Source organism: Cherax quadricarinatus, chromosome 9 (genome assembly GCF_038502225.1).
Source record: "Cherax quadricarinatus isolate ZL_2023a chromosome 9, ASM3850222v1, whole genome shotgun sequence".
NCBI lineage: Eukaryota > Metazoa > Arthropoda > Malacostraca > Decapoda > Parastacidae > Cherax > Cherax quadricarinatus.
The window spans coordinates 2,379,757-2,395,939 of record NC_091300.1 but is presented as its reverse complement, the minus strand read 5'-3'; the positions used below and the strand labels follow the sequence as shown (position 1 = coordinate 2,395,939).

Sequence of the window (16,183 nt, the reverse complement as noted above, 5' to 3'; positions counted from 1 at the left end):
TGACTCTATCATCATTACTGATTCTATGTCATCATTGAAGGCTCTTGACTCATAATAACTCCAACAACATGCTCATTGGAGAAGCCAGGTATAGATACTCAAAAATCAGGGACAAAGGAATTATTGTACAATTGCTATGGATCCCATCATACATTGGATTACTCCTTCATGATAAAGTTGATATGTTAGCCAAGAAGAGTACCCAGAAGGAGAATGTAGAATATAACTTTGGTATATCTGTGTCTAGCATTAGGAACAATATTAGGAGAGAAGTAAATAATGAAAATGATTGTTATAGGAATGCAGTTAGAAGCCTGAGTAGATCTATAACCCACTATGATAACATGAACGTAGATAAGTATGTTTATGGAGCAACTTGCAATGTGAATAGACTGACTGATTCAATTCAATTCAAATTCAAAGTTTATTCTCTATAAGGATTACAATGCTGAGTTTACAGAAATTTGTTGTAATGGCCAGACTTAGGCTTGGTTACAAGTACTGACTGATGTTGTAGTGGCCAGGCTTAGGCTTGGTTACAAGTACTGACTGATGTTGTAGTGGCCAGGCTTAGGCTTGGTTACAAGTACTGACTGATGTTGTAGTGGCCAGGCTTAGGCTTGGTTACAAGTACTGACTGATGTTGTAGTGGCCAGGCTTAGGCTTGGTTACAAGTACTGACTGATGTTGTAGTGGCCAGGCTTAGGCTTGGTTACAAGTACTGACTGATGTTGTAGTGGCCAGGCTTAGGCTTGGTTACAAGTACTGACTGATGTTGTAGTGGCCAGGCTTAGGCTTGGTTACAAGTACTGACTGATGTTGTAGTGGCCAGGCTTAGGCTTGGTTACAAGTACTGACTGATGTTGTAGTGGCCAGGCTTAGGCTTGGTTACAAGTACTGACTGATGTTGTAGTGGCCAGGCTTAGGCTTGGTTACAAGTACTGACTGATGTTGTAGTGGCCAGGCTTAGGCTTGGTTACAAGTACTGACTGATGTTGTATAGTGGCCAGGTTTGGGAGACACACAGATGATGATCACACTAAATGTAAATTATGTGATCAGGCATATGGTCACTCTCTTGAACACTATATGCTTAATTGTCCACTCATTGAGGAATACAGAGACAGACAGCATAATAACCTATGTGACATGTCAAGATATCTTATTAATGAAAATAAGATACCAGATGTACTAAGCAACTTTCCTAAATTTGCTTGTAACAGATAACTGAACTATAGATATGTAGATATAAATCCGTATGCATTCCTGTTAACTCTTTGGGGCCTAGTTCCTAGGCCTCTTGTGTATCCATATGCTCTTGCGCTACCGTCCACAGGATGGATATGGGGCGCACAATAAATTAGCCACTTCGGTGACAAAATGTAATCTAATCTAATCTCAGCCTGTACTCACCTATTTGTGGTTGCAGGGGTCGAGTCCTAGCTCCTGGCCCCGCAGTGTGTGTGTGTGTGTGTGTGTGTGTGTGTGTGTGTGTGTGTGTGTGTGTGTGTTACCATTTTGTCCTAGGCACATGTCGATTAGACACTAGGCCTGTTGTATATGCGTGCTTGTATATGTGTGTACTCACCTATTTGTGGTTGCAGGGGTCGAGTGTGTGTACTCACCTAGTTGTACTCACCTAGTTGAGGTTGCGGGGGTCGAGTCCGAGCTCCTGGCCCCGCCTCTTCACTGATCGCTACTAGGTCACTCCCTGAGCCGTGAGCTTTATCATACCTCTGCTTAAAGCTATGTATGGATCCTGCCTCCACTACATCGCTTCCCAAACTATTCCACTTACTGACTACTCTGTGGCTGAAGAAATACTTCCTAACATCCCTGTGATTCATCTGTGTCTTCAGCTTCCAACTGTGTCCCCTTGTTACTGTGTCCAATCTCTGGAACATCCTGTCTTTGTCCACCTTGTCAATTCCTCTCAGTATTTTGTATGTCGTTATCATGTCCCCCCTATCTCTCCTGTGTGTGTGTGTGTGTGTGTGTGTGTGTGTGTGTGTGTGTGTGTGTGTGTGTGTGTGTATGCTCACCTAATTGTTGCTGTAGGGGTCGATTTATAGCGCCTGGCCCCGCCTCTTCACTGCGTGTGTGTGTGTGTGTGTGTGTGTGTGTGTGTGTGTGTGTGTGTGTGTGTGTGTGTGTGTGTGTGTGTGTGTGTGTGAACTACAAATTTGTAATCGTTACTCCTTTATTCACAATGTCCCCAGTGATCTCAGAACAGTATGCGCATTAAAATTAATCAAATGAAGAGAGTATAATGCAGTTGCTTATAAGAACGCCAGTGTTGACATTGGCCACCACCACCACCACCACACCTCCACTATTAATTAATTTTAATTGATTCCGCCTGCTAATCCTATAAGCAGAGGGTGCACACTCATTACACAGGGTGCACACTCACTATACAGGGTACATAGGGTGCACGCTCACCACACAGGGTGCACACAGGCTACACAGGGGGCACACTCACTACACAGGGTGCACACAAGCTACAAAGGGTGCACACAAACTACACAGGGTGCACACAAACTACACAGGGTGCACACAAACTACACAGGGTGCACACAAACTACACAGGGTGCACACAAACTACACAGGGTGCACACAAGCTACACAGGGTGCACACAAACTACACAGGGTGCACACAAGCTACACAGGATGCACACTCAACCCAGGACCAGGAACACGCCCCATCCCCTCCCTACCTCCTTCCAAAATATCAAGTTAAGATGTTCTTTAGTTTACCCTTGCTACCTCATGTGCATTTGATGTTGTTGCTGGTATTCCTGGACAGTCATTTATATAGTGATGGAACTTTATTCAGCTAATCATGCTTAATGTCATAAAATGTTGGTAAAGTCATACATCAGAACTTGTAGTGTGGTATGGAGCGTGTTTGAAACTATAAATAACAGGAAATAGATGACTTGTTAAATTTCATTCATACGAGGCTAGAGTCTTCTCTCCTAGCCCTGTCTCTCAAGTACATCCTGCTGTTCACTATTTCCTAGCCTCTTCGGCCCTATCACTTCTGTTCTTGTGAGTGTATATAAAGTCTGCCTCTACCTCTCATTCATCCTAATATTAATTTTTTAAAGGGGTGCGCTGGTAAGCCAGCTGAAGGCCTCTGTTAGATGACCAAAAGCTGCAATGGCAGGTCATATGACTAAGACCCGCGTCAGGAAATAACTGACCTGTCTCCTGACGAATCTTACCTAACCTAGCCTCTCACTCATCCACTTTGTAACTACTCTCAGACTGAAGAACTAGTTCGACAACCTTGTAACGCATCTGCGTATTAACTTCTATCTCTTCCTCCTTGTTCCATTTCCACCCCTTTGTATGTCTGTCTGTCACAATGAGTCCTCTTGGTATCTTGTACGTTTTGGTCATATCTTCCCTGGTTATTCTCTCCTGTCAAGTTAAAAGTCTTAGTTCTTATAAGCCTGTGGTGAACCTCAGGCCTTCCTCTACCTGCCTCTGGACACACATGATCAGGTATGATCAACATTACAGAGGTACATAATGGGTCCAGGGACTGGACTCCAAAGTTTTGATAGCTGAACAAATTACGAAGGTAATGGGACGGAGTGTTATGTGATGGTATATTATATGACTGAAAAATATCCTTCGTAATAGATGTATCCATTATTTTTCAAACTGTCGCATACATCACAGTAGCTGAACAATACTGTTGTACTACTGTGATATACATCACAGTAGCTGAACAATACTGTTGTACTACTGTGATATACATCACAGTAGCTGAACAATACTGTTGTACTACTGTGATATACATCACAGTAGCTGAACAATACCGTTGTACTACTGTCATATACATCACAGTAGCTGAACAATACCGTTGTACTACTGTGATATACATCACAGTAGCTGAACAATACCGTTGTACTACTGTCATATACATCACAGTAGCTGAACAATACCGTTGTACTACTGTGATATACATCACAGTAGCTGAACAATACCGTTGTACTACTGTGATATACATCACAGTAGCTGAACAATACTGTTGTACTACTGTCATATACTTCACAGTAGCAGAACAATACCGTTGTACTACTGTCACATACATCACAGTAGCTGAACAATACTGTTGTACTACTGTGATATACATCACAGTAGCTGAACAATACTGTTGTACTACTGTCACATACATCACAGTAGCTGAACAATACTGTTGTACTACTGTGATATACATCACAGTAGCTGAACAATACTGTTGTACTACTGTCACATACATCACAGTAGCTGAACAATACCGTTGTACTACTGTCACATACATCACAGTAGCTGAACAATACTGTTGTACTACTGTCACATACATCACAGTAGCTGAACAATACTGTTGTACTACTGTGATATACATCACAGTAGCTGAACAATACTGTTGTACTACTGTGATATACATCACAGTAGCTGAACAATACCGTTGTACTACTGTGATATACATCACAGTAGCTGAACAATACTGTTGTACTACTGTGATATACATCACAGTAGCTGAACAATACCGTTGTACTACTGTCACATACATCACAGTAGCTGAACAATACTGTTGTACTACTGTCACATACATCACAGTAGCTGAACAATACTGTTGTACTACTGTGATATACATCACAGTAGCTGAACAATACTGTTGTACTACTGTGATATACATCACAGTAGCTGAACAATACTGTTGTACTACTGTGATATACATCACAGTAGCTGAACAATACTGTTGTACTACTGTGATATACATCACAGTAGCTGAACAATACCGTTGTACTACTGTCACATACATCACAGTAGCTGAACAATACTGTTGTACTACTGTCACATACATCACAGTAGCTGAACAATACTGTTGTACTACTGTGATATACATCACAGTAGCTGAACAATACTGTTGTACTACTGTGATATACATCACAGTAGCTGAACAATACTGTTGTACTACTGTGATATACATCACAGTAGCTGAACAATACCGTTGTACTACTGTCACATACATCACAGTAGCTGAACAATACCGTTGTACTACTGTCACATACATCACAGTAGCTGAACAATACCGTTGTACTACTGTCACATACATCACAGTAGCTGAACAATACTGTTGTACTACTGTCACATACATCACAGTAGCTGAACAATACTGTTGTACTACTGTGATATACATCACAGTAGCTGAACAATACCGTTGTACTACTGTCATATACTTCACAGTAGCTGAACAATACCGTTGTACTACTGTCACATACATCACAGTAGCTGAACAATACCGTTATACTACTTTTAACATGTTGTTGTGTAGTAATGTGCGCGACAACAGTCACGGTGAGCAAGAATGTTCATATTTACAATGTAAATTTAACTTATACTTTAAACCACATGACCATCATAGCGCTTGAAATGTAAACAAAAAATATTATTAATAATATATACATGGTGAAGCACACAGTCTGGAGGTAACGTTTTACCCAAGAAAGAGGAGTGTAATTCAGATTCCTCGGATCAAAAGCACTTCACCAGTAATAAGACGCCTCTCCTAGATCGATAAAAAAAAATATTTTAGCAGCCCCAATGGAAATATCATAATGATGTCATTGCTTCTACTAAATTAAATTTTATATTATGTACTGTGCTCACCTAATTGTGGTTGCAGGGGTCGAGACTCAGCTCCTGGCCCCGCCTCTTCACTGACCGCTGCTAGGTCCTCCCTCTCCCTGCTCCATGGCTTTATCATACCTCGTCTTAAAACTATGTATAGTTCCTGCCTCCACTACATCGCTTGCCAGACTATTCCACTTCCTAACTACTCTATGACTGAAGAAATACTTCCTAACATCCCTTTGACTCATCTGAGTCTTCAGCTTCCAATTGTGACCCCTTGTTTCTGTGTCCCATCTCTGGAACATCCTGTCACTGTCCACAATGTCTATTCCACGCAGTATTTTATACGTCGTTATCATGTCTCCCCTGACCCTCCTGTCCTCCAGTGTCGTCAGACCGATTTCCCTTAACCTTTCTTCATAGGACATTACCCTTAGCTCTGGAACTAACCTTGTTGCAAACCTTTGCACTTTTTCTAATTTCTTGACGTGTTTGACGCCTCTGTGTACTCACCTAGTTGTACTCACCTAGTTGAGGTTGCGGGGGTCGAGTCCGAGCTCCTGGCCCCGCCTCTTCACTGATCGCTACTAGGTCACTCTCCCTGAGCCGTGAGCTTTATCGTACCTCTGCTTAAAGCTATGTATGGATCCTGCCTCCACTACATCGCTTCCCAAACTATTCCACTTACTGACTACTCTGTGGCTGAAGAAATACTTCCTAACATCCCTGTGATTCATCTGTGTCTTTAGCTTCCAACTGTGTCCCCTTGTTACTGTGTCCAATCTCTGGAACATCCTGTTTTTGTCCACCTTGTCAATTCCTCTCAGTATTTTGTATGTCGTTATCATGTCCCCCCTATCTCTCCTGTCCTCCAGTGTCGTCAGGTTGATTTCCCTTAACCTCTCCTCGTAGGACATACCTCTTAGCTCTGGGACTAGTCTTGTTGCAAACCTTTGCACTTTCTCTAGTTTCTTTACGTGCTTGGCTAGGTGTGGGTTCCAAACTGGTGCCGCATACTCCAATATGGGCCTAACGTATACGGTGTACAGGGTCCTGAACGATTCCTTATTAAGATGTCGGAATGCTGTTCTGAGGTTTGCTAGGCGCCCATATGCTGCAGCAGTTATTTGGTTGATGTGCGCTTCAGGAGATGTGCCTGGTGTTATACTCACCCCAAGATCTTTTTCCTTGAGTGAGGTTTGTAGTCTCTGACCCCCTAGACTGTACTCCGTCTGCGGCCTTCTTTGCCCTTCCCCAATCTTCATGACTTTGCACTTGGTGGGATTGAACTCCAGGAGCCAATTGCTGGACCAGTTCTGCAGCCTGTCCAGATCCCTTTGTAGTTCTGCCTGGTCTTCGATCGAGTGTATTCTTCTCATCAACTTCACGTCATCTGCAAACAGGGACACCTCAGAGTCTATTCCTTCCGTCATGTCGTTCACAAATACCAGAAACAGCACTGGTCCTAGGACTGACCCCTGCGGGACCCCGCTGGTCACAGGTGCCCACTCTGACACCTCGCCACGTACCATGACTCGCTGCTGTCTTCCTGACAAGTATTCCCTGATCCATTGTAGTGCCTTCCCTGTTATCCCTGCTTGGTCCTCCAGTTTTTGCACCAATCTCTTGTGTGGAACTGTGTCAAACGCCTTCTTGCAGTCCAAGAAAATGCAATCCACCCACCCCTCTCTCTCTTGTCTTACTGCTGTCACCATGTCATAGAACTCCAGTAGGTTTGTGACACAGGATTTCCCGTCCCTGAAACCATGCTGGCTGCTGTTGATGAGATCATTCCTTTCTAGGTGTTCCACCACTCTTCTCCTGATAATCTTCTCCATGATTTTGCATACTATACATGTCAGTGACACTGGTCTGTAGTTTAATGCTTCATGTCTGTTTCCTTTTTTAAAGATTGGGACTACATTTGCTGTCTTCCATGCCTCAGGCAATCTCCCTGTTTCGATAGATGTATTGAATATTGTTGTTAGGGGTACACATAGCGCCTCTGCTCCCTCTCTCAATACCCATGGGGAGATGTTATCTGGCCCCATTGCCTTTGAGGTATCTAGCTCACTCAGAAGCCTCTTCACTTCTTCCTCGGTTGTGTGCACTGTGTCCAGCACTTGGTGGTGTGCCCCACCTCTCCGTCTTTCTGGAGTCCCTTCTGTCTCCTCTGTGAACACTTCTTTGAATCTCTTGTTGAGTTCTTCACATACTTCCCGGTCATTTCCTGTTGTCTCTCCTCCTTCCTTCCTTAGCCTGATTACCTGGTCCTTGACTGTTGTTTTCCTCCTGATGTGGCTGTACAACAGTTTCGGGTCAGATTTGGCTTTCGCTGCTATGTCATTTTCATATTGTCTTTGGGCCTCCCTTCTTATCTGTGCATATTCATTTCTGGCTCTACGACTGTTCTCCTTATTCTCCTGTGTGTGTGTGTGTGTGTGTGTGTGTGTGTGTGTGTGTGTGTGTGTGTGTGTGTGTGTGTGTGTGTGTGTGTGTGTGTGTGTGTGTGTGTGTGTGTGTGTGTGTGTGTGTGTGTGTGTGTGTGTGTGTGTGTGTGTTTGCGTGTGCATTCGTGCGTGCGTGCGTGCGTGCGTGCGTGCCCAAAACACCTGTGTACCGCCAAACTATTGTAGAAAAAAAAATTATGCCTATTTTCGAAACCCAAATAAAAACTGACTTCTATTTTTGTACCAGCGCGACACCATCAAAGAAAACGACATTCTCATCTGGATCTACAACATGATAGATGAGGCTGCCAGGGTAGACTTCGAGTTCTTCCTTAAAGACGGTTGTATCCTCTGCAAGTAAGTTAACAAACTTTATATATATATATATATATATATATATATATATATATATATATATATACATATATATATATATATATATATATATATATATATATATATATATATATATATATATATATATATATATATATATATATATATATATATATATATATATATATATATATATATATATATATATATTTATATATATATATATATATATATTGATTTGAAGCAGTATTAAATCAATTTAAACTGACTTATGCTGTACTGGCATAATTTACCTAAACAAATACACTTGTTTAAGTTAGGTTAGGTTTTTAAGTTAGGTTTAATAAAAAAAATAAGTAAAATATTTTATATCATTGTCAATGAAAAAAACAAACATCTATCAGTCTGTCAAAATTCAGTGTCAGATTCAGCCCTTGATAAGAATTCTTACTTATTATCCATGAACAATGCAGTGTAATTTACAAGGGTGCACAGCTGGTGAACATTGCTGAGACCCTGCGGGTAGTATGCTCGTAGCAGTATTGTGAGTAAATATTTGTGGGTGTGGATATCTTGGCTCGGTTTCTCCTTGTGTTACCAAGTTTGTTCCACATTTTTATTTTCGGTTATATTTCGCTTTTAACTCTTGGTCGCGCGCAAGTTCCGGGTCAGATAAATTTATGTAATGTTATCGCAAATAAAAATAAACTGTAAGTGACATCAGGTTTATGGTTACTACGAGACGTCAGATGGAGGCTGCTGATGGCTCCCTGGTAACACCATCTCACAACCAAACCTTGAAGAGCTGTGACGTTGGGCATGTTTCCTTGCACTTTCCTGTTTACCTAGCAGTAAGTAGGTACCCCATGTTCTCACCTAGTTGAGGTTGCAGGGGTCAAATCCTAGCTCCTAGCGGACTATTGTGAGTCAGAAAAAGAAGAATAATGGAAATATGTCACCCTGACTGGCTTTCTTAGGTTATCCTGGCTTACTAATTCTCCGGGTTAATAACCCAGATAAAGTCTTCTTGTATGAGAGGAGGCTTTTGAAGGTACTCCCAGAAAACATGTCTTTACAACTCACTTACATGTACAAGCGAAAGTTTCATACAAGTATATATACAAAACTATTAATAAAAAAAGGCATAAGTAGGCATATGTACGAACAAGTACATGTGGAAAACGTAAGGAAATTAAAACTATATCAGAGTATAAAACAAATTCCATCTACACAATAGAACGAAAAACTAATGTAAAAGACCTGGGAGTGATCATGTCGGAGGATCTCACCTTCAAGGACCATAACATTGTATCAATCGCATCTGCTAGAAAAATGACAGGATGGATAATGAGAACCTTCAAAACTAGGGAGGCCAAGCTCATGATGACACTCTTCAGGTCGCTTGTTCTATCTAGGCTGGAATATTGCTGCACACTAACAGCACCTTTCAAGGCAGGTGAAATTGCTGACCTAGAAAATGTGCAGAGAACCTTCACGGCGCGCATAACGGAGATAAAACACCTCAATTATTGGAACGCTTGAAGTTTCTCAACTTGTATTCCCTAGAACGCAGGCGGGAGAGATACACGATTATATACGCTTAGAAAATCCTAGAGGGATTAGTACGAAACTTGCACACGAAAAAGACTTGGCAGACGATGCAACATCCCCCATTGAAAAGCAGGGGTGTCACTTGCACGATAAGAGACGAAGGCAATAAGTGTCAGGGGCCCGATACTGTTCAACTGCCTCCCAGCATACATAAGGGGGTTTACCAATAGACCCCTGGCTGTCTTCAAGCAGGCGCTAAACAGGCACTTAAAGTCAGTACCTGACCAGCCGGGCTGTGGTTCGAACGTCGGGTTGAATGCGACCAGCAGTAACAGCCTGGTTGATCAGGCCCTGATCCACCATGAGGCCTGGTCACAGACCGGGCCAGAGGGGCGTTGACTCCCGAAACCCTCTCCAGGTATACAAGTGTGCAGACCCACGGAGCTGTTTACAAACCCATCGTGTTCAAAAATTCACGTTGTTTATAGGCTCATGTTCATTGATTTATGTAGTTGTTCATTGAACCAGGGAGTTGATTACACCATAGGAGGCCTGGTCACGGACCGGGCCGCGGGGGCGTTGACCCCCGGAACTCTCTCCAGGTAAACTCCAGGTAAATAACAGATACTGAGAGATAACTGTAAACACAGACAGGGACCCAATGTTTGAACTGGGAGGAAATACAGACGGAAAACTAAAAGGTCACTTCAGCCAAAGGGACATTTGAGAGAATTAAATATATCAGGACATTAGCTGGAAGCTGCCTTTATAAACACACACACACACACACACACACAACGGGGCCAGGAGCTGAGTATCGACCCCTGCAACCACAATTAGGTGAGTGCACACACACACACACAAGTACAGTCAAAAGTGAGCGACCTATTAAGACAGGACAAAAGGATGTCATAGGATAGGAGGAGAAGGGGAGACATGATTACATCATACAAGATACCTAGGAACTTAAAGCTGACAGATACAGGTTGTTTGAAAGGCGGGACTATAGGATAAGATGATATAAATGGAGGTTAAAACCACAATTAACCAACAGAGGCATCAATAAATATTTCTATAGCCTCAGAGAGAGTATCCAAAGTGGAATGTCTTGCAATGGAAGTCGCTAGAGGTAGATTTCATACAGAGCTGGAAGAGTAGGTATGACAGGACCCACGGCACTAGAAATTAGTGAATCCGGTTGTGAAGAGCTAAAGTCGTGACGAGCTAAGAGGCGAGGTCTCTGCAGCTACAACAATGTGTGTAGAACTAGGTGAGTAGGTACCCACACACAGGCACACATGCGCATACAAAACTCATGAACAAAAACACGTGAACAAACACAAGCACGCATAACTCCACCCACAAATACACCCTTACTCTTCCCACAAACAGAAAATAAAAATAATATCCCCTTCCCGAGCAGGTTAATGAACCGCATCAAGCCTGGTTGTATCCCCGAAGACAGCATCACGTGGGAGGGCGCGCGTAGCAAGCAGATCAACATACGCAACTTCCTGGAGCAGGCAGAGACGTATGGCGTACCTAAGGCCAAACTCTTCCACGTAGAGGATTTGCTGCACCTCAGACACATTCCCAGGGTCACTAGGTGCATCTACGCCTTGGCCAAGTTGGTGAGTGGGCAGGGAGGGTGGATGGGAGGTTGGGAGGGATAGGGCCAGGGAAAAGAAAGGGTGTGGGGATAAGGGGAAGCGAATGAGTTGGGCGAGGGGAAGGCTGTTCGGGTAGGGAAGATTTTGGGAATGTTGGATGATTATTATGTTCATGGGGAACGACGCGGAAACTGCAAAGGTTATTTGTACCTGACCTGGAGAACTGAAGACGATAGGATTTGATACGGTAAAGGGAAGAGTAGCTCCGAATCCTTGGATCACAAGCATCAAGGCACCTCCCGCGTTAAGGGGCACATAACTTCCCCTGTCTTCCAATAATACGCTCATTTTCCACTATAATCTACCTTGTCCATAATTACTATCGCATTTACTCTGATTCGTAAGGTGAAGTCTGGTATCTTTCCTTAATTCATGGTATAACTTAACAAATCTTTGAGGACAATTGTGTTGCAACACAAGGGTATCTTAATTAAGGGTATTAATATACCCTTTGATTTGTTAAGTTATACCATGAATTAAGGTAAGATTCTAGACTTCACCTTACTAAACAGACAAAGTAATTATGGACAAGGTAGATTATAGTGGAAAAATGAACATGTTATTAGAAGACAGAGGAACTTACATGTAAAGAGTGGGGATGTTGGAAAGGAATAGCATGATAAAGGTTGCTGGGATGAAGATGGGGGACGGAATAGGGAAGGTTGTGGGAAAAGGACTGGGTGTTGGGGGTGGTGGGGGACGGGAGACTGGAGAGGATGGGGGGGGGGGAGTGAGGAGTTTCTGTGAGAATAAACAGGATTTTTCCTAAACTGGATGGGAATGGGTTGAATGGGAAAAGGTTGTTGGGGCCGAATAGATCTCTGTTGGGGCGGGGAACGGATGGGATGGTCTCACTGATAAATGATAAATAATGATAACTGGTAAGCCTTATTTCTACAAGGTACAATTTACGATTGATTCAGGGATGGTCAACATTATTGATATACTTTGCAGAAAGTTCCTGGTTATGCAGAACATATTGGCCACCCTTAAAATTAACTTATAACTACTACTGGATTTTTTTTTTTTTTTTGCAAAACATTTTGTGGGTATTTTATGCTAATTAAACAATTTGTTATAACATTTGTAGTGGCTATTACAAATGCTGGTCAAATACAAATGCAAATATTAACTTATATTTTATTCCTGCAGAAGATGCACAGTAATGTAAAAGGCCATAGAATGTATAGCATCTCGGGCAAAATTTAGACTGCTCTCTACTTAAAATTTACTCAGTTTCATTTTTATCTAAGGGTCTAATATACAGTATTAGTAAGAACTTAAAATAGATACAAGCTACTGGTTAATTCATAAAAAAAAACAGTAAGAAAATATGATTGTCTAGTGTAGCGAAGCGTGTCACTAGTTACTTAAATTATAACACAAAATATAACGAGATAGTATATGCCTGTCTAACAGTATATGGAAGTTGAAACAAGAATATCAAGGATAGAATCAAATGAAAACAGCAGATTTTAGGATTTGTTTCTCCTAGTATAGATCACATAGAAGTATAGAGGTGCTTTTTAACAGTAGCTTTGAAGCTGCTGGGAAAGAGGGAACCTTTGGAATCTTCAGACAGAGTTCCAGAGTTTAAGGATTTTAATGAGCACAGAGTTCTTACACAGGTTGAGTCGAGTATTGAGTGGGAGTTGCCACAATTGCTTTGTGCTGGTGACACGGTGCTTTTGGGAGATTCTGAAGTTGCAAAGGTTGGTGGACGAATTTAGAGGGATATGTAAGACAAGGAAATTAAAAGTGAATATAGGAAAAAGCAAGGTGATGAGAGTAATACAGTATTTAAGTAATGGAAGATTGGAAAGAGGGAGTATGGAGGAAGTGAATGTGTTCAGATATTTGGGAATGTATTTGTCGGCGGATGGGTCTATGAAAGATGAGGTGAACCATAGAAATGACGAGGGGGCAAAGGGAATTGGTGCACTGAGGCATCTGTGGAGACAAAGAACGTTATCCATAAGAGCAAAAAAAAGGAATGTATGAGAGTGTAGTGGTACCAATGTTCTTATATGGGTGTGGCAACATGGGTGGTGAATGTTGTCGCGAAGAGGATGTTGGAGGCAGTGGAGATGTCGTGTCTGAGGCCAATGTGTGATGTGATTATTATGCATAGAATTCGTAGTTTGGAGATTAGAAGGAAGTATGTGGTTACTCAAACTATTATCCGGAGGGCTGAAGAGGGGTTGTCGAGGTGGTAGTATTTATAGTAGTATATGTATTTATAGTATATATGTAGAGTATTTATAGTAGTATGAGTGAACATTATGTATATTGAATAAGTTTAAACTTTTAAAGAGTGGGAACATGTGTTATCTAGCACTAGATTGGTTGATCGTTCGTAAGCCTCTTTTTGATGAGTTATTATTGGCGTTAGGTAATATGCTATAGAAGATCCCAGGCACAAATACCATAGATGAGATAATGATAGATCAGAAAGTAGATACATAGTAGCGCATCTCAGAGAGAATGCCTACTGACCTTTATTAAGTATTGGATGTTAGTGTTGAATTTTAAATTGCTGTCAATTTATAAACCTATGAATTTTCCCTTGTTTTGTCTTACAGTGTGAGAACTGTTAATCATTATGTTTAATTGGACATTTGCAGCTGTGTTCCCAGACATTATGTAGGTCTTGTTAATATTAAGAGTGAGTTTATTGGTAGTCATCCAAGTAGATGTCTTTATGAGCTCCTCATTAACCGCATTATTGAGAAATTCATATTTAAATGGGAAATGACAAAAGCTATGGCTTCTACGAACAGAACAGGTTTAAGTGCATGAGGTACACTGGGAAGGTCATTGATGAATGTGAAGAAAAGCAGAGGGCCAAGAATACTTCTCTGAGGCACCCCTATGTTGATTGGTCGAGTTGATGAGGTTATGCCCTTGATGGAGACATATTGGTGTTATGATGCAGGATGCAGGATATTGTGGTCTTCTGTATCAAGTGCTTTCCTAAGGTCTGTGAAGAGGCCCATTGGATATTCATTGTTTTCAAGAGGTGCATAAAGTAAGTCCAGTATTTTTATAATTGCAACATTTGTACTTCTTCTTGGCCTGAAACCAAACTAGGACACTATGAAAGAGTATCCTCACTTATGAATTACTTTTTCGAATATTTTATATAACAATGGCCGATTAGATATTGAGCTATAGTTATTTACATAAGAGTAGGAAAATTCTGAGGATAGGATGTGTATTATTATTATTATTATTATCATCATCATCATCATTGTCGTTATCGTTATTATTATTATTTAGTAGTAGTGTATATAAATTAACAATAAGATTGTCCCGCAGGTAGCCGAGGATCCTAACATGGGCCCCGACTGCCCCAGGTTAGGGGACGAACCTAGCTTTATGAAGGAGCAACCCAAGAAGAAGGTGGACATCCCAGGTCACAGGGACACCAAGGAGGTCATGGCGCAACTCACGGCAGAGAAGCGTAAGGAGGAGAAGAAAGCAATCAAGCATTCTCTCTACCAGTGAGGAAGAAATGAAGGAAAGATAAAGTAGAAAGGGAAGAGGTATATTCCTAGAGACAGGATGCAGAGGAAATAGGAAGCCTCAGGTTTATGCAGGGCCAATTCCCATTTTGGATAAATTTTTCTAAGCGAATATTAAACTACAGTATTCTTGGTTTCGGCGAGTAGGCTCTTCCATGTTTCTTACTCTAAGACAATTTCCTGTATGTTGTGCACACCGGTTTGTCGAGGCTGAAGCTGCCTATTTTATATGTCACGTTGGACCTTTCAAAGAAGTGCATGATGACACTGACTTTGCAAGTGTCATGATGGGATGAACGTAGGGAAACGTACAGGAAGAGAGAGATGTGTTTGGCAAGGAATTGATAAACACAAGCATGGTAGGTAAACATATAAAAAAAAAGAATGAAGGGAGGCAGCAAAAAGTGGGAAGCAGGAGAGAGAAGTACTCTTCATTTTTTTTAAATCAGAGTTATGGATGCGTAGAATATTCAAAGCAGAAATTGAAGTAAGTACCTTGGGTAACTTTCAAAATAGTTTACACAAATACATAAGTGTGAGTAGGACTTGTCAATTATGGGTTAGTAAGCTTGCTACTATTTTTCTATATTCTAATGTTCTAGATTCATCATTGCATGCTGACATTGGATCATACTGTGATACCAGACTATAATAACAAGAAAACTCGATATTTTACGCGAATGACTTTCCGAAATATCAAGAAAAGTTAACTTGACTCCTGTATACCTGGAGTATACAAGAGTGAAGACAGGAGGCGAACAGGAAGTGAGTAAATACAATAAGCACCTTCAGCATTTATATTAGTCAGTTTTTCTTACACGTCGTGGCAGAGAAAGAGAGAGAGAGAGACCCATTACTCTAGTGATGATTAGGATTTGTAAGCTAGCACAATATATGTATGGCATCCTATGTTTTGTGTAGTCATTACGGCAGAAGTACAATAAATATGTATCGAGGATACTGTAAACAGCCTCGGAGCTGAAATTAAACGGTGTTCTTACTATGATAATTGGAACTGATT

The 16,183-nt window shown here is 41.4% G+C and overlaps 1 protein-coding gene across 1 annotated transcript in view; it reads left to right on the top strand.

Moving 5' to 3' along the window:
• LOC128686167 (myophilin) overlaps window positions 1–15,613 on the top strand; it is a 29,346-nt gene extending 13,733 nt beyond the window's left edge. Inside the window, exons 2-4 of the mRNA XM_053772932.2 lie at window positions 8,329–8,438; window positions 11,392–11,599; window positions 14,957–15,613. Of these exons, the coding sequence (XP_053628907.1) occupies window positions 8,329–8,438; window positions 11,392–11,599; window positions 14,957–15,145 (507 nt within the window). The 3' untranslated portion in view covers window positions 15,146–15,613. The remainder of the gene's footprint in view (window positions 1–8,328; window positions 8,439–11,391; window positions 11,600–14,956) is intronic.
• The last annotated feature ends 570 nt before the right edge of the window (window positions 15,614–16,183 follow it).